Source organism: Vicugna pacos, chromosome 10, assembly GCF_048564905.1.
Source record: "Vicugna pacos chromosome 10, VicPac4, whole genome shotgun sequence".
Taxonomy (NCBI): domain Eukaryota; kingdom Metazoa; phylum Chordata; class Mammalia; order Artiodactyla; family Camelidae; genus Vicugna; species Vicugna pacos.
In genome coordinates this window covers 65,858,680-65,877,258 of record NC_132996.1, presented here as the reverse complement: position 1 = coordinate 65,877,258, position 18,579 = coordinate 65,858,680, and the positions used below count along the sequence as shown (strand labels likewise).

The 18,579-nt window shown below is 58.7% G+C and overlaps 1 protein-coding gene across 5 annotated transcripts in view; it reads left to right on the top strand.

Moving 5' to 3' along the window:
- Window positions 1–18,579, top strand: part of SYT7 (synaptotagmin 7) — a 59,051-nt gene that overhangs the window by 28,742 nt on the left and 11,730 nt on the right. Inside the window, exons 4-8 of one of the 5 annotated variants that reach the window (XM_072970069.1) lie at window positions 3,417–3,548; window positions 4,409–4,633; window positions 8,127–8,495; window positions 12,605–12,727; window positions 17,524–17,659. In XM_072970069.1, the coding sequence (XP_072826170.1) occupies window positions 3,417–3,548; window positions 4,409–4,633; window positions 8,127–8,495; window positions 12,605–12,727; window positions 17,524–17,659 (985 nt within the window). Of the gene's footprint in view, window positions 1–3,416; window positions 3,549–4,408; window positions 4,634–7,828; window positions 8,496–12,604; window positions 12,728–17,523; window positions 17,660–18,579 lie in introns of those variants that run through there. The other 4 variants (XM_072970070.1, XM_072970071.1, XM_031690756.2 and 1 more) reach the window with 4 other exon arrangements.

Below are 18,579 nucleotides of genomic sequence, written 5' to 3'. Positions count from 1 at the left end.
CTCATCCCCTAGCCCCCCAGGGCTGGGGAGCCTCTCCCGTGGGGGTGGGGTGGAGGGCTCAGACTGTTTTCTCAGACCCCACCAACGTTCTGAGGGTAACCTGGAAGGGGGACAGACAAAAACCCTGGGGATCCCAGCAGAAGCCAGTGCTGGGCCTCTCAGGGGAAGCATAGCACTGAGGAGAGACTCTTCCCTCTCACTTCTTGCTCACGTCTTGCTGCCTCTGTCTCGTCCTGTTTCCCCATTTTGCTCTGAGAAACCTCTTTAAGTAGGCAGGTCTGCCTTGCACTGCAGACCACCTGCAGACCACTGCTGAGAGTCACTGGCAGACACCAGGAGAAGCTCCCCTGCCCTACCTGGTTGGGGGCTCTGGGCAGGGGGTGTTTTCTCTAGAGGATTGTGCCCTCTGGCCAATGGCGCTTGGCGCCTTCCTTTCTGCCTGGCCCAGGCCTTTACTAGGAGGCTGTCAGGCCAAGGTACAGCTGGGCGCCCCTCCATCACAGCCTGCTGGGGCTGAACCTGCCAGCCAAGGGCTCTGCCTGGAAGCCGGACTTCCCCCAGTCTTCCCACTCTGCCTCCTTCACCTCAAGGCCCCAACTGCGCCTGCCCACACCCGCCCTCCTGCCCTCCCCCTTGTCCATCTTGCTCTCTTCCCCTCTTCCTCCTTCCCTTCTTCCTCTCCTCTGCTCCTGAGGGCTTCCTCCTCGGGCCCCCTCCTCTTTTTTCATCTCTTGCTCTGACCCTGTTTGGGGCCTTCACAGAAGCTGCGGGTGTGTGTTGGCGGGGGCGGGAAAGTGCAGGGGTGGGCCAGGCCCAGGTTGGGGGTGGGTAGGAGGCTCAGGCGGAGGCTGCGGGGAGCCTTTGAAGCTGGATTTGGTTGCACACTCTCCAGTCTTCAAAGCCAAGAGCTGGCAGGTCTCAAGGGTTGTTGCAGAGCCCGGGCCCCAGGCTTTCTGGAGGGAGGAGGGACCACGTCGGGGGAGGCTGGGCCCGCCCAGCACTTGTGCCGCCTCCAGGCCAGGCCTCTTAATGAGTTTGCAGCGACTGTCTGGGCTGGGGGTCTGTCTCTGCCAGGTGACCATAACCTTCCTGGATAGGGTATGATGTCCTAGATAGACCTAGAAAGTGCCCATAAGAGAAGATGGGATTCCCAACAAGGGGCAGGGCATGGGCAGCGGGCTCTGCAGGCTGGCGCAGTGCCTTGAGGGCTCTCTAAGACAAAGTGAGGGCAACAGTGGGTCGTCCCTGGCCTCTCTGTGGCCCTGCAGTCCCTGCCCTCTGCTACCCTGCTGAGCTGTCGGACCCTCTGTCCCAGGGAAAGGAAGCCACTATTCATGTCTACATGCCCCCAGGCTCCTAGGCCTTTGCCTCTTGCCAGGGCCCAAAGCCAGTGGAGTGGTGGGAAGCAGGGTTTACCTGCTCCCCATGGGCTTAGGACCTCCTCCAAAAGGATTGTGTTATCAAGGATTCTGGGAAGCTGCATTCTTTAATAGTGTTTCCCAAACTGTTCCTCAGAGCACTTGTGCCCCCTAAATGATTAGCAGTTATCCCATGAATCCAGGGTACTATGACCAACTGGATCTGGGAATCACTGCACACTCCACCTCCCCCTTGGAGACACTGATATTGACACATTAAAGACACTGAGAAGTCCTGCAGTAAAGGAATCAGTGTTTTGCAAACTTATTTAATTAAAGATCCTCTTTTCTATTACCATCAAGCACAACCTGAGGGACGCTGGGGTGCTGTGGGGCACAGGGCAGGAGGCTAGCCCGGCAGTGATGGCCTGGGTAGATCTTTCTCTCTAGGACCTAGGGTTGGATGGCTCTCAATTTTGGAGATCTGGAAGGGGCAGGGGAAGAGAGGCCTTCCAACTGCTTCATCTCTCTGTTACATTAAGGGAGGGGGACCACAGGACGTCTCCGGTGGGAATAGAGTCTTTTGTGGAGGGAGCCTCACCAGGAAGGGCCCCCGTCCTGCTCCCCCCTCCCAGGTCCCAGTGTCCTGTCCTGCCTCTCCCACCACCCACCCCCACCGCCCTTGTGAACTGGCTTTGGCCTTGGACCCTATGCACAGAGTCCCCTGTGAGACATTTCCAAGGTTCACTCTGGACTGACAGAGACTCTGTCCACACCAGGGAAGCCCAAGGGGAGCCATGCCCACCTTCAGGCCAGGGCCACCATCTCCTCCTGGCCTGTGAGGATGGCTCAGCTTCTCTCCCGCTTTCTGTCCTTTGTTCTCGAGTCCAAGATCAAAGTCAAACTCTGGGGATTGGAGGGGGTTGAGAAGCAGGCCCCCCAAGACCATGTTTCCTCCATCCTTAGGGGGTATGACCTCAACGGGGTCCTCACCTTGGCCTCGAGCAGTGGCACAGCTGCAGCACATGGCAGGCCCACCCCCAACACTCCTCTTGAGCCCCTTCCCATGGACGCATTCCTGAGGGCTCAGTGATGGCTCTTTTCTGGAATGTTCCTTTGGCCTGGGAGCTGCCCTCCTCTCTCCTCTCCCTTTGCCCCCAGGTCTGCTGCCTTCCCCCAGCTGAAGTCCCCGCATTCTTTTTGCTTCTAGGGTATTTGCATTTTCGGTAAGACACATCAGCAGGAGAGGGTGGGGAGACCAGGGCCTTTCCAGACCCAGCAGTTCCACTTTAGAAAGGGACAGGAGCAGGCCTGGTACATGCCAAGGGCCCAAGGCTGAGAAGGCCAGGCCTCCTCCACACTGGAAGAGCCCCTGGTGACCCAGCCTTTCTTGAGGTGGGGAGAGAGCAAAGGAGGCTCAGGGGGGCCTCAGGCTGGGGGGAGGAGGAGAAAGATGGGCAGGGAGCTGGGCCTGTACCAGGAGCAGCTCCATAAATTAGATGGTAGCGAAGAGAACCTCGGGTCTTCCAGAACTGGGGTCTCTACCCCAGCATGGCGGCGCTGACGGCTCGGCAGTTCCAGCCAACATTCTGGTTTGACGAGCAGGGAGACTGAGGCCAGGAGAGGTGGGGCCCACCCAGTCGGCAGCAGGGTCTGATCTACCTTTTGGCAATTTCCAGCCAGAAACCCGCCCCCTGCCTCCTCCCACTTCCCCCCACAACCATTGCCATCCCACCCCAGGCCCTGTCCCCAGCGCCCTCTTCCTCTCCGCTCCTTTCTCACCATCTTTCTCTCTCCCACCAGCTTCCTGGGTGTGAGGCTCCAGCCTGCCCGCCTGCAGCTCGCCTCCTTTCCACGCGGCTTCTCCCACCCTGGAGCGTGTGCGGTGTGCGCGTGCGCGTGTGCGTGTGCCGGGCACCTCTCTTCCTCCCGCAGGAGCCGACCCGGCCCGCCCCACCCTCAGTGCCCCGGGCCCGTCCCCTCTGAACGCACAGGACTTGCAGTTCTTGTTTCTTCTTGTATCTCCCTGTTTTCTCCCCTCTCTCTCTGCCCCTCCAGTGATCTAGACAGAGACTTTTGGAATAACAATGAGAGCACAGTGCAGCAGAAATGGAGCTCCTACCCTCCCAAGGAGTTTATTCTAAACATTTCACCCTACGCCCCTTATGGCGACCCACGACTGTCCCTCAAGTGAGTGACTTTACCTGGTTTGATCATATGTAATGAGTCTCCGCGCACGCCCTCCTTACCCCTCCCGGCCCCTCACTTCTGCTCTTCCCCCCACCTCCCCACCCGTGCACCCCATGGGCAGGCTGACCATGGAGACGAGCAACCCCTCCTGCCCACCCCCGCCTGCCTGCCCCTCTCCTGTCCCCTCCCCCAGGGCCAGCCACCAGGAGAGCCCCCTCCGCAGCCACACCCAGCCCCCTAACTGGTCCCCATGGCCCCCAACCCCCTCTGTGCAGTCAGGATGGGGTTGCCCGTTTTTGGTCCCTCCCTCTCGGTGTGGCTCGCTTTTTCCTCCTTGCTGTGTGCTGCTGCCCTGGCTGCTCTGGTGGTGGTCGGTCGTGGCGGTGGTGGCGGTGATGGTGGTGGTGGTGATGAACTCTGACTAACACAGCTTTCTCTCTCTCCCTGCCTTGGGGCCTCCTGGCCTGGACAGCCCGCTCTTCCTCCGTCGTTAACCCTTCGTTGTCCTGTGGGATAGAGTTGGAGGTGGCTGCCCTCCCCCCACCCCCGCCGCCCCTGCCCCAGGCGGTGGGGAGGGGCCCCCCTCCGTTGTCGTGGTGCGTTGTTCTCCGCCCCAGCCCCGGTCCCCTCTCTCCTTTCTGCAGGCTCCGCTGGTGGCCCATTTGCAGTGCTGATGTCTCTCTCTCTCTCTCTGTCTGTCTCTTGTCCGTCTGTCTCTCTCCTCTTCTCTCACTCTCTTTCTTCCTTTTATCTGTCATTGTTTTTCCTCCTCTTACCCCCCCACCATGTGTGGCCTGCCATCTCTCCCCCACTGCCACCCGCGGTGCCCCTCTGGCCCGGCTGCCTCGTGGTGCCTCCAGTGGCACCCTCCTGGCTGGCGCCAAAGTGGCCGCCGCGGCGGGGCTGGCAGTGGAGCGGGAAGGCCGGCTAGGGGAGAAGCCGGCGCCGGTGCCGCCACCTGGAGAGGACGCCTTGAGAAGCGGCGGGGCTGCCCACAGCGAGCCGGGCAGCGGTGGCAAGGCGGGGAGAGGCCGCTGGCGGACGGTGCAGAGCCACCTGGCCGCCGGGAAGCTCAACTTGTCCAAGTGAGTGATGGCCCCCACGGCCGCTGGAGCCGTGCGCTCAGGCCTGCCCCCGCCAGTGTGGACAGCGGGACCCCTGGCATGCCCGCTGCTGCCCCCAGAGGTGCCTTCCTCGGCCCCTGGCTCATCCCATCCCTTCATGAGACGCCCATCATCCTTGCCATCGGGCACAACTAACTCAGCCATGCACTGTCATCTCAGCCTCCGGCTGCTGCTCCCATGAGTTTCTTTCTTTGCCACTAGCCAGGTCATTCCATTTTCTGCCCCCAGGGCAGCTTCATTTCAGTCTTTGGATCATCCCATCCTCTTTGATTGGCTGCCCCACCACCTCCATAGGGCAGCACGCTGTGGTTATTAGCCATTGGACCATCCATCCTCGGGGAGCTGGCCCATCCTGTTTTATGCTGCTCATCTGCCACCGAGCCTTCCTTCTTGCAGCCAGCAATTGGCTCTAGACCCAGAGATTGAGCCATTTCATTTTTGACCATCAGGTGACTCCATTGGCTTGTCCCAGTCTTGCTCACAACATGACACCATCTGTTCCACAGGCCCACCACAAGCAGCTGGGATGTTCCCATTGGCTCATCCTCATCTCAGCCATCCTCATTGGCTGTCCCAGTCTTGGTCAGTGAGCTGTCCCACTATCAGCTGTTGGGATCGTGTATACTTGGAGGTTGGGTTGTTGAGCCCCAGCTAACTTCTCTTTTCTGATGAGGGTGGTCTGGACATCAGACAGAAGAGCCGTTTCCTTTTTAATAACTGTCTGAGCTTGCCAAATGGTCGGTCCCTCCCTCGGAGCAACAGGCACAGGATTGGCCCCTCTTTTAAGCAGATAGTGTGTCCCCCTGTCCCCCCATGGGGCTGCCTTGTTCTCATCTTAGCTCTTAGAACCTTCTATTTTGCTGCAGCTGAGCCTTCCAGGCTCTAAATCCTTTGAACTATGACCGTTCTCACTCATTGGGGTATAGGTTCCATTTTCAGCTTTTAGAACTGCCTCGTTCCCAGCTAATGGAGCAGCCTTTCAACTTAGAAGGCCAACAGCCCTGACCCCTTCTTAGCAGTTGGGCTGGTTCTCTTCAGAAAGCCTGTGGTTTGTGCCATTGGGACCACTGAGAGCCACTGTGCTGAGACCTCATTTGCTTGTTGGCTTGAGGGAGCACAAGCCAGTTTCTCCCCTGACATCAAGCCTGGTGGGGTGGGCCCAGAGGGAAGCCCCACACCCACTCTGAGAGCCAGTCCCAGTGCCCCGCCCTCTCCAGGTGGCTCCAGCCACAGACTCCAGCCTGGCTGAGGCCTCCAAGACATCCACTGGCTCCAGGCCTGGAGGAACCAATTTTAGTTTCCTGTGACTAGAAGGTTGTAAATTGGACTAATTTTGGATATGATAGAAAACCAAAATGAGGTCAGCAAGGAGGAGGAGGAGGCTGCCCAAGTGCCATCCTCCCCAGTCCTCGGCCGGCCCCCAGGGAGCTGTGGGCCTACCTGGCCGGCCAGGCCTGGGCCTGCCCCGGTGGTCGCCCTGGTTCCAGGCCTGAACCAGGCAAGGCGACTGCGCCTTCCAAGACCCCAGCTAAAGTTATGTCTTGCCTTTCTTTCTTTCTTTCTTTCTTTCTTTCTTTCTTTCTTTCTTTCTTTCTTTCTTTCTTTCTTTCTTCCTTTCTTTCTTTCTTTCTTTCTTTTTCTTTCTTTCTTTCTTTCTTTCTTTCTTTCTTTCTTTCTTTCTTTCTTTTTCTTTCCTTCTTTCTTTCCTTCTTTCTTTCCTTCTTTCTCTCATTTTTCTCTTTACTATCCTCTGACTCTCTCTCCCTCTTTTGCTCTCACTCTTCTCTCTCTCTCCCTCTCAGCCCACAGGGGCAGCCTAACTGTTGTCCTTTTGGTTCCCAGGGTAGGCTCAGGGGGTGAGCCAGACTGAGGTCTGGTTACAGTGGTGGAAGTGGCTCCAGGGGCCCTGGGGCTGCCCTTGGGCAGCTCGGGGGTGCTGGCTGCCCAGCAGCCCTAGACCAGGAGGTGGCAAACTATCTCTATAAAGGGCCAACAGGAAATATTCAGACTTTGCCAGTTACAGGCTCTTTTATGATGACTCGGCCCTGCCCTTGTCGCCCCAGAGCTGCCATAGATGGGTGTGAATTAATGACAATGGCTATGTTCCAGTAAAACTTTATTTACAAAAACAGATTACGGGCCAGATTTGCCAAGCCCTGCCCTAGACCACTGGATTGGGAGATGTAAAGAAGGGATAGAGGAAGAGGAGGTTGGAACCTCTGAGGCTCTGGCCCTGCCTGTGCTGAAATCTCTAGCCAGGAGACAAAGCACTCAGGTTGCCCGGGGAGGCTAGGGGTCTCTGACTCCTTCTGCCTCCACCTCCTGAGACATTTGCAGCTGCCACTGGCAAGGGAGTATTGACCAATAGCACATTTCCTGGGCCTGACCTCCTTAGGTCCCCATGGTAACCCCATGATGGAGGCAGCTCAGGAATTTTTACCCCATTTCACAGATGGAGAAACCAAGAGGTAGACTCCCTCTTCCAAAGCCCTACAGTTAGGGAGTGCTAGAGACGGGGTTTGAACCCTGGGTCTCTCTAACCCCCATGCCACCTCTGATCAGCCATGTCCTGTTTCCTGTCTGTCCTTGCCCAGTTCCCAGCAAGTTTCAAAGATGCTGTTGGCCCCTGAGGCAGGTGCCCTTTTGCACAAGCGTAGAGGACAAGATGGTCACCCTGTTGTCTGTCAGAACTGTGGCCAAGGGGCAAGCTGGGTGCTTTCCTGCATCGCCTCCTCTGACTGGAAGTCATTCCCAAGATACCAACACAGGACACGAAACCTCAGAAACAAGGAGCCCGCCCCAAAGGAGGCAGAGATCTGTGCCCGAGCCTGAACCCTGAGGCAGTGCAGGCCACAGGCCAGAGGTCTGGGAGCCTGAGGACATGCCCCGGCCTCTGAGGACAGAGTATAAGAATTGTTGGCTTTCCCTGATTCACCATGCATTACTAGGCCAGCTCTGCTCTGGCCTGGATTTCCTCAGGTCTCCAAAGGCCAATAGTACTTAGAACAGAGGCAGACTTTCCTGGGGTCCCCCAGTGAGATGGCGGGAGGAGGTGGCACAGCTCCCTCCACCCGCTCCCATTCCAACTCGACAGGCAGCCACAGGGCCCTGGGACCCGCCTTCACCACGCATCCTCTGCCGCTCCCGTGGCCACTCAGACCCACAGGGAGGTCGGCTCAGACAGGAGGTATCCGGGCTCTAGCTGAGTCAGGGCTAGGGGGTGGGCTGGGCAGGGCTGAGCCGAGGGCCTCAGGGTGGGCGTGGGGCTCCGTGGCCTCCTGGGTGAGGTGGTGGCGGCGACAGCGGCGGCGACAACCCCGATGGAGGCCCAGCGAGGTCCAGCAGAGCACGCCCTGCACTGGGGCCTCCTAGTCTTGGCCCTTGTGGTCTGTCTCCTCCACTGTGATCCCTTCACCTGCTTCTCCTTTCTCTCCTCTCCTCCACCCGCCCCAAGTTTCGAGGACTCCACCCTGTCCACGGCCACTACCCTTGAGTCTATCCCCAGCTCCACGGGAGAGCCGAAATGCCAGCGACCCCGCACCCTGATGCGGCAGCAGAGCCTGCAGCAGCCGCTGAGCCAGCACCAGCGGGGCCGGCAGCCCAGCCAGCCCACCACCAGCCAGAGCCTGGGCCAGCTGCAGGCCCACATGGCCTCAGCGCCGGGCCCCAACCCCCGGGCCTATGGCCGGGGCCAGGCTCGGCAGGGTTCCTCGGCTGGCTCCAAGTACCGGCCGGCTGGTGGCCGCAGCCGCTCCAACCCGGGCAGCTGGGACCACGTGGTGGGGCAGATTCGAAACCGTGGCTTGGACATGAAATCCTTCCTGTAAGTCCCCCCTTGAGCGGCCCGGCCCCCACCTCCCCGACCCAGCCTCTTTCCTCCCCATCTCCTTGGGAGTGGCTGGCCCTGAACGACTCTTGGCCCTCCATCTCCAAGGCATGGTGCCAGGCAGACTCAGCCGTCCCCTCCCCAGCCTCTTGTGGCTCGTGGCTTGTGCCTGAAACATCCCCCGCCCCCAAAGGATTTTATCTGAGCCATTCCTCTAAGGACCCTTGCCCATACCGCTAAAAGACAGTGGAGATACTAAAGGATGCTGCTGAGGTCCTGGACCTGCCTCTCCCCTTCCTGGACAGTCCAGGCTGCTCCCAGCCTCCCTCTGCTCCCTGTGCTCCTGTGACCTCTCTCCTGCCTTCCTCCCAAACCTGGTCTCCTTCACACCATTGCCCAGGCCTTGCCTCCTCCCCTCCACTGTACTTCTTCCCTGTAACCCGATTCTGTTCACCTTCCTACCCTGCACTTCCTCCCTCCCTCCCACTTCCCCTGTCTCTGCCCTGGGCGCTGTCCTCTGCCTCCGACCTTCTATAACCACCTGCCCTCCAGCTCCATGACCCATTCCCTGAGGACAAAGCTTGGATGTTCCCCCAAAGCTTTAGATAATGTTCCCAAATCAAGGCCTTCTTTCCTGTGTACAGGTCAGAGAAATAACACAGCATCTTGTCTAGCCTTAGCCATTCCCCTCTGCTGTGTGCAGCTTGGCCCCGCCCCCCATCACACACACACCGTGTGCCCCGACCTGCCCTCCCCCATAGGATCCCACCCAGGGCGCCCTCTCCCTTGTGTCCTTCTGGGCAGCTACATTCACCCTCAGAGCCCAGAGCAGGCCTGGGCTTCAGTCCCTGACATCACCTACTGCCTCTGACCTAACATGACCTTCCTTCCAGGCTCTGGGGATTATTCCCATCACCCAGGTCTTTCCTGGGCGCACTTTTCATGGAACAGGAGACCAGCACACTAAGCCTAGGAGAGGAGAAAGGGGGGAGGAAGGGGAAAGCCAAGGTCAAGTCCCAGCTCATTGGCAAGATGTAGGGATTCTGAAGGCAAGCAAGTCCCTCAGAGCATCCTGCCCCTCTGGCTGAGACCCTAGCCCAAGAGCGTGGTCAGGAGTGCTGCCCTGGGAGAGGCACCTCAACGGAGGAGTCCCCACCACGCCAGCTTCCCATACCCGTGCACGTGGCCTGTGGCCCTGGCCAGGCAGGACATGCTGCCTGTGACTCTACTTGGCAAAACTGGGCAGCGCATCTGCTGGGGCTTTCCCCCACCCAAGGACCCTCGGGAATCCAGCTGGATGCCTGCATGAGACAAGGCAGCAGTCTTGGTCTGGGATGGATGCCGTGGCACTGGCGTGGAGTAGGAGAGTGGAGGAACTTAGTTCTGCTGTGGCTTGAACAGAACTGAGAACTAGCAGGAACCCTGCATCCTTCTGCTCCTCCTGATTTCAGGCTGCTCTTTGCACAGCCATCCCCCTGCCTCCCATTCTAGCAGCCATCACACAGGGGCAGGGGCCATGCCCAGGCTCTGGGAAGAAAGGAGCCAGCTGCAGGAATGCTCCTGGGTACCAACTCTTCCCTGCTCACAGCCTCTCTAGCTGGCCAGAATTTAATGCATCACTCATGTGCCAGCATCTTTGTTCACACTTCTGCCCGCTGCTGCTTTCGGGCCCCTCACCTGCTGGCCACCTCCAGAGCGCACCCCAACCCGCCAACCCCTCCACTTGTAGTCCCTCACAGCAGGGGTCGGCAAACTTTTTCTGTGAAGGGCCAGATTATAAATAATTTAGGCTTTGAGGGGCACATGTGGTCTCGATCACATTTTTTCAAAACAACCCTTTAAAAACGTACAAACCATTCTTAGCTTGTGGGCTGTACAAAAACAGGCCACCAGCTGTGGTTTGCCAACCCCTGACCCCTGCCTTACGGTTTAGCTGGCATGCTTCTGACGCCCTTCTCTTGCCTCAGATGTTGGTGGCCCAGGTAGGGAGTTGGGGAGAGAGGGCTAGCCAGGTCCCTCAAGATCCCATCCCCTCTGGCAGGGACAAGGCATTCCTCCTCCTTCATAGATGTAACTCCCCCAACAACACCAGCTTCTCCCCAAATCTCCACCCCTGGCCCTTCGTTCTCACCCCTGTGGCCTGTGATGCCGAGAAGAATGACAAATTGGGAACTCATGCAGAGGAGCCGTTTTGTTTTTAAGAAGAGCCAAAGGAGTATCTGAAAAATGCATTAACCAGGGAAAAACATGTTGTTTTCCTTGGGTTTGCCTTCCCCCAGCACAACCAGCTCCCGAGCAGCCAAATGGAATTTTACCAACTATGAAGCAGTACCGGTGGGCAGGGAACAAAGAAAATGAGGATTCGTCCTGAGGGAAGGGGGCAGTTGTTTCCCAAAAGTTAGATGCCAGTGCAAGTGTCAGCCTGGACCAAGATGCGAAGACAGAGAAGGCAGGGGAGAAGGGAGGGTATAGCTCAGTGGTATAATGCATGCTTAGCATACATGAAGTGCTAGGTTCAAGTCCCAGTACCTCCATTAGAAAATAAATAGATAGGTAAATATACCTAATTACTTCCTCCCTCCTTAAAGACAGCATCTACCTAGCTTTAAATAAATAGATAAATAAACCTAATTACTTCCGCCCTAAAAAAAAGAGAAGGCAGCATCCATCTAGCGTCATCCCCTCCTCAGACCCCACAGCCATCTCCTGTTTTCTAGGACCCTGGGCCCCTGCCCCTCCCCTTGGATGTCATTTCTTACTGGAGGGGTTCCCTTTTGGACAACCTCTCTGGGAAAGTGCCATGGCCAGTGGTTCCTCTCTAAACCTTGCCCTCCTGGTTGGTGGTTGAAGTGATAGACTTCCTGACCCAGGATCTCCCACCCTCCAGAACATTCCATCAGGCTTATTATCTTTCCCTTGGCCCTTCTTGAGACACGCCCTCATGCCTGCCCCATCCGAGAATCCCTCTCCCCTTGTTCGGATGAGAGCCCAATGCTGGAAGAGCTCAGTAAAGCAGCCAGAAAATGCCCATGAACTCAGATGGTTTTGAGGGGCAGAGGGCCACTCCTCACCCTTGGAAAGTGCTGGCAGCCCCGCAGTTGCCCCGCTATTCTCTGAGACAGCCTCACACTAAGGATGTTACACCTTGATCTCTGGCTCCAAGCTGCTGCCCACATGCCGACTCCTTGTCTGCCTGGACTGTGCCTCCAGCCTCCTCCAGACTGTCCTCGCTGCAGACACAGGCTCCCTCCGGTCCTGCCACCACTTCTCCAGGCCTTGCCAGCTTCCTGCACTTTCTCTCTCTCCACCTTTGCCTTTGGATGCCTTCTGGACTGCTTCTCCAAGGAAAGACCCCTGAATTGGACCCAAAAGCTGTGGTGGTTATTTCCTGAGCTCCAGGACAGGGGACACAGGAGAAGACCTTCGATGGCCAGCAGGCCATATGCCGGAAGAGACTTGCCATCTCCTCCAGCGGGCTGTGTGTCCAGGGACCTGGGGGAGGGAGCTCCTGAGACCCCTTCTGGCATCAAAGACATCTGCTGACCTTGACCCAGGGATGTCTTTATGAGGGGCTTAACCAGGTGCAGTGCCCGTTGGATTTCCAAACTTTCTAAGAATGTCCCGCCTGCAGTCCCAAAGCAAGATGGCAGCAGAGCCCTCCCTCTTCTCTCAGGGACCCAGATGGTCTGGGCGAGTAGCCTCTGGCCTTGGGTCAGCCATGGAAATGGACCATGTCCCAGGGCCTGGGCTCCCCTCCCCGCAGTCTTCCCCGCTTGTTTCCGCGGGTGTCTCAGTCACATGCCATCTCGCAAGCCTCTGCCCAGCCCCTTCCCCGTTTCTCTCCCGAGACTCCTGCTTTGGCCCCAGGCAAGCTGGGTCTCAGGCCGCGGACACCTGCCCTCCATTCCCTCCCTCCCTGCCTCCACCCTACTCTGCTCTACGACTGTTGACAGTGCTGAAGTTTGGTTTCTCTTCTGCAGGGCCAGTTTCTTACGCTTTTTTCTTCTCTCTCTTTGTCTCTGTCTCTGTCTCTCCTTCCCCTCCCTGCCCCGGCCCGTGGGGCCTCCTCCTCTCACCCCGGCTGGTGGGCTGCCCATCCTGGGCAGGGAAGGCCGGATGGTGGTGCTATCCTTGGTCTTAGGGCTTTCGGAACAGGATGACTTTGCCAATATCCCTGACCTGCAAAACCCAGGAACCCAGCAGAACCAGAACGCTCAGGGGGACAAGAGGTACGAGCACAGGCGAGGGCCTGCGGCGGCAGTGGCAGCGGCGGCAGAGGAGGAGGAGGCGCGGAGAGGCCGCCAGCCTCACCCGGCCGGCTGCTGGACAAGGCAGCAGTGGCGCCTTCAGCGGATGCTGGAGCAGGAGGACAGCCCCCTCCCCAGCCAGTGCCCTCACACACGCCACCCTGGTGGTGTCCCTTGGGTCTGAGGCCAGTGTGGCTATCCTGGGACCATTCTGGATCAAGCCTGCTCCCCGGGCATGCCTGCCCTCGCCCGGAGCAAGCCAGCCTTTCTGCCCCATCTCCCTGCTTGGCTCCCCTCTGCTGCCCCGTCATCTTTCATCTCTGCCCCACCCCGACCCAGAAATCCCAGTTTCTCCGGTGGTTGGTGGGCGGGGGGGATGTTAGGGAAGTGGCGCCAGCCTGTTCTCCCTCATCCCCGCCACCTCAACCTCCCTGTTGCCTGGAGTCCCGCTGGGGTGATGGTCACACACCCCCTGCAGAGATGTGACCAGACTGCTCGGCTGATGGAAGAGGAGCCCCTGGTGGGGAGGGTCTGGGGGATGGGAGAGGCCTGGTGACCAGAAAGAACCAGAAAAGCAGCCCTTGAGCCCAAGGTACGAAGAGGAGGGAATAGGATGGAGGGGTGAGAGCAGCCAGCAGGTGCCGACCAGGCCCCCTGTCACTGGGAGCCCTGCTGCTGGCCCTCGGGAGTAGCCTGTGTGGCCATAGCATAGACCTAGCAGAGGGCTGGACAATCAACCATCCATAGCACCGGCCATCAGGGACTCAGGGAAGCATCTTCTGATGCTCCCGTCTCAGGGAGGGAGGGGATGGAGAGAGGCTGGAGGTCCCAGGGTTCAGGTGGCATCACTAAGGTGGGGTGGTCCTGTACCTGGTCTGGCTGTCTCCTCTATCCTGGCCACACACCTGTAATCAGGGCAGGACGGCTCATTGCCTTGGTCAGGTCTACTTTTTATCAGACCGAACGCCTACAGGAGAGCATGTGGCCTGGCAGCCAGGCCGCCTTCTAGCTGGTTTTGTCAGAGCCTCCTTCTGCAACCTTGGGGAGGTCACAGCCCTTCTCTGGCCCTCTCCTTCCCAGTCTGTCAAATGAAGGATTGGACAGGGTGACCCCTTCCAGCTCAGACATGCAAAGCCTCTAATGAGGGAGTAGGCCCTCAGGCTGGGGCACTTGTCAGAGCCTGTCAGCTGGCCAGGGACCCTGACATTCTCTCCTTAAGAGGCTCCAGGGTGCAGGAAGAGACTGTCCCAGGCTGCTCCCGGGGGCCTGTGCGTTAGGGAAGGACAGGCCGAAAATTAGCTGGTTTGCCTGTCCCTTCGGTAGCTTCTGGAAACCAACTCTCTTGCTTTCTTCCCACCCCAGGTCCACAGCTGCATGTCTGGTGGGCCAAGCCTGAAGTCCTCAGAGAGTGGGAGGGGAGAGTGGGACCAGCTCTGGCACTCAGTGGCACAGATGGTGTCACACCCTGAGCCCAAGTCCTGGGCTGCGGGAGGAATGGAGTCTGCCACCTCCAAACCACTGGCGCCACAGGAGTCCTGGCTTCTCAGGCTGGGGGCTCAGAGATGGGCTGCAGGCAGGCCAGAGGGCAGTGGGGAGAGGACCAGGGACCAGGGGCCAGAGGCTGCAGGAGTGGGGCAGGAGCCCTCCGAAAGCCTGAGAACTCAAGCCCCTGGCCGGAAAAGGTGTGAAGCGTGAGGGAGCAGATGCAGGCTGGAAACGAGATTTCACATCACCCATGTGTTAATTAACTGGTTCCATTTTCACCCACAGCCTATTTTTACCTCCTTGCCACTTAGGTCTCACTCCATATTTTAACACACTCATCCCTTCTGATCATTACATCAGTTGTCCCCTGCCTTCCTGGGAAAGGTGGATGTGGAGGTGGAGGCCCTGCGCCTGCGCCCCCAGCCAGCCTGACTTTCCAAGAGGACACATGCCGTTCCCACCTGGTCACGCCCACCCCATCCTGGAAGCTCATTTCTCACGGCTCTTGTGGTGTTTTCCACTACAAGGGTGCTTCCTGCCCAGCACTCTCCCCATCCCCAGTCTTGGCATTGGCACCACCCACCAGGCACCGGGCACCTTAGGGCTCCACCCCTCTGGGCTCCTGGCCCCTTGGACCTTGGAATGGTGGGCTTGGGTTGGCTGTCCCGTCCTCCTCAGCTTCTGCCTCCAGACCCAGAGTCTGCCCTTTGGCCCCAGTGCCCCCTTCTCCACCCAGCCTACACCTTGGCCAGATGTCTCCAGGGTAACAGGTTGGTGGCCCTTGGCTGTTGTTGGGAAGGACATTCAGTCCCCAAGATCTGTTAGCAGCAGGCTTCTAGGAGGCAGGAGGGTTCTGGGAGAAGTGTCCACTCCAGTTCCCAAGCAAGGTGGGAGTGCATCCAGCAAGTGACTGCCCCCAACTCCCAGGGTTCTCCATGGCCCTGAAACTCCTCCATCCAGGATTCCCCAGCCCCTGGGCCTCAGCACTGGGGCCCCAAGAACTTCAGAATGCTCCTGGGCTTGGGAGGGAGGGAAGGAGGCCAAGGCCACCTCTGGCTCCCACGCCCTGCTGTGCCCGTCACCTCCCCCATTCTGCCCTGCGCCCATGCGCACCTCATGCTTCCAGCCATCCCTTTCACCATCGCTCCTTGGGATCCAAATGGTTTCCACCGTGGCCCCACCCCCACCAGAGTGGGGTGCGGGGCAGGGCGGGACCTGGCCACCCCCATCACTCTCCTTGCTCCGAAGCCACCATGTTTCTTCCGCCCCAGTGTGTGTCCCCTGCCTCCTCCTCTCTGCCTCTCCTCACGGCCGCCTCGCTCCTCCTTGTCCCCTCGTCCACCCTGCAGCCTCTTCACTCGTCTCCGACTAACCTTTCTTGGCCTCTCTCTCTCTCCTTCCCCTTCTCCTTCCTCCCATCTGCTCCTCACAGGGATGTCCCCGGGCCAGTGACGGGCCCCTCCGCCTCTCCCTCTGCCTCTGTGCTCTTGTCTCTCTCTGTCCTGTGACCTCCGATAGCTTCAGTGGCGCTGACCATCTTTTCCCAGGCTGCTTTGCAGCTGTGCTGATGCTGTGGTGTGGCCAAAATAACTCCGACTTTCTCATACCTTCAGCAGTCAATCTCGGCTCTCTCCTCCTCTCCCACTCTATTTTTAACCTGACTTTACCTCTCCAGCTATTTCAGTCTCCTCTTCCTCCCTGTGCCTGTCTGCGTGAGCATGTGTCCGCGTGTGCGTATGTGTGTGTGCGCGTGTGCTCTGCTGGGGCCGCGCCTCTGGGAGGGCGCCCCGCGTGTCCTGGGTGGGGTGGGGCATTTCCGTGTTGTCCAGGTCCTCACAGCAGGTGCACCGTGCGTCTGATGTCTGTCTCTGAAAGCACTCCCTGCTTCTGTTTCAGTGTACCCCAGTTCATACACACACCTTGGCATGCCTGGGCCTCCCGGAATGTGTTTCCTCTAAGGATCTAAGTGTGCACATTGCTGTATGTGTGTCATCTTGCTGCTCTGGTTGACCTGGCCTGTTGCCCCTGCCATTCTCTTCCCTGTGGCCCTTGGTATCTTTCGGGCTTGTGTGCTCTTTGTGTGTGTGTGTGTGTGTGTGTATGTGTGTGCTGTTGGGTCCTGGTGTCTCCCCTCCAGGGCCTGGCATGTTCCATGCATGTCTGTCTGCCTGTCGTAGCCAACTGTGTGCTGGCGGCTGGTCCGTCCTGAGGGCCGTGGCGTGTGTCCAGCCTGTGTGTCCCCGAGTCTGTGGCTCTAGTACTCTCGAAGCTCTTCTGTTGTCACCTGTCCTGAGCCCCATGCTCCCCATCTCCCCGTCTCTCCCTCGCTGCCTGCCCCCACCTCCCCTTCTCATGGGATGTTCCAGCCTGGTCCCTGGTCCCTGGGCAGGTTTTATGTACCAGCTTCCTGCACCCCAGCTAGACGGAGGCTGGGCTTAGCACCCAGCCACGAGGCCAGAGAGCCCAGCTTCCCGGGGACAGCATGGAGTCGGGGTGCAGACAGGGTCTGGAGTGCACGGTCAGATCTGGGGCTTCTTGGTGGCACCCCATCTTTCTCTAACCCTGGGTGAGAGCCTTATCAACTGTGCAGTCCTCAGAGTGGGAGATTGGTGGGGATTGGGAAGCAAGGGGATGTAGATTTGCCCTACCCAACAGGTGGCTATGTAAATCTAAATTAGTATAAATCAAACAAAAGTAAAAATCCAGTTCTCAGCCATACTGGCCACACCTCAAATGCTCAATAGCCACGTGAACATAGAAAATTCTACTGGACAGGGCTGTGTGGATACTGGTCCTGACCTCCCCTGGTCAGTCTCCTGTCTGAAGGGCACCTGTGTTCCCGCTGAGCCTGAACAAACAGGTGGGGCCTCCGGGAGACTGGCACTCCTGGTTTGTTTGCCGAGGGTAATGACGCAGAGAGGCGACTGGCACACGCCATCTCGGGAGCCTCCCTCCCAGGATGGGACAAGCAAGGATGGAGGGGGCCTCTGGGGAGGGAAGCGTGCTCAGAGACCACCATGGAAGCAGTGTCTGGAGGGTAGGGGATTTTCTGGTGAACAGAAGGTGTGGGTACACCAATTGAAAAAGCCCCCACAGGGGAAGTCAAGCTGGATCACGCTGGGGCAGAGGCGAGGGGGATGGGCCCTGCTCCCGTGGACAAAAGGATAGGCCCTGCTGGCCCACTGGAGGTGGCAGCTGCGTGGGTCTCAGAAGGTCCTGCCACCATCCAGGTCCGTGGTGCCCAGCCCAGCCCACCTCTGGCCCACGCTCATTTGGACTCCTTCTACCCCTAGGTTGCCTACAGGAGGGAAGGCGGTGAACACAGCCCCGGTGCCGGGCCAGACACCCCACGATGAGTCTGACCGCCGGACCGAACCACGCTCCTCTGTCTCAGACCTCGTCAACTCCCTCACCAGCGAGATGCTCATGGTGAGAAGGGTGGAGGCCCGGGGCGGGAGCGGGGCGGGTGTGGAAATGGGTGACCACGTGGGAGTCCTGCAGAGAAACGATCGTGGTGACCGAGTGAGCCCGGCCTGGGTTCTTTTCCAGCTCTCTCACCTCGATGGCCTCTCTGTGCTTCAGTTTCCCCATCTGTCATGCGAGATTAAGATTCCCATCCTCCTCCAGTCTCTTTCTGGGTGAGGCAGGGGACTAAGAAATCCTGCTATGTGACATATTTTACGATCCTAGAAGGAAAGGCTAATGGACCAAGGACTTGGGGCAGAAGGTGACCCCTCTCTTGGAGTGGCTTCCCACTGCGTGGAGGTCTCGGGTGGCACTCCCAGCAGAGCAGGTCTCAAATGCCCATCCCAGGGACATCCCCCAGCTCCCTTGGCTGGGGGCCACCTGAGGCCCAAAAAGAACAGGAGAGCAGAATCCCTCTGGTCCTAGTCCCTGTGAGGACCCCAGTCTCTCTGGTGCTGGGGTTCTCCTGTCCACACCCCGCCCTACCCAGATCCCAGCCAGGTGGTTCTGGGGAGTTTTCACCAAGGCAGGGTTTGTGGCTTCACGTGGTGCCCCCTGGTGTCAGCAGTGAGTCACAGCCATTTGCCCCACCTGTACTTTCCAAAGAGCCCCTGAAGGTCCAGGGCTGACGAAGATTTCAGGCAGGAGTCAGTCAAAGGCTTGGCAGCTCAGAAGTTTTAAGAAGGCTTGGAGAGGACGTGAGGGTGGGAACCGGGTGCCTGCTATGTTCCTACTAGACATGCCTTGGGACAAGTCATTTCGCCTCCCTGGTCCTTGGCTTCTGCCCCCTCCGCCCTCCTCCGCGCACCATCCCTGTCTCCCCTCTGCCTCCCACCGAGGGAAGGGGTCTTGGACTTCCTCTCAGGCCCTCACCAGTCCTAACA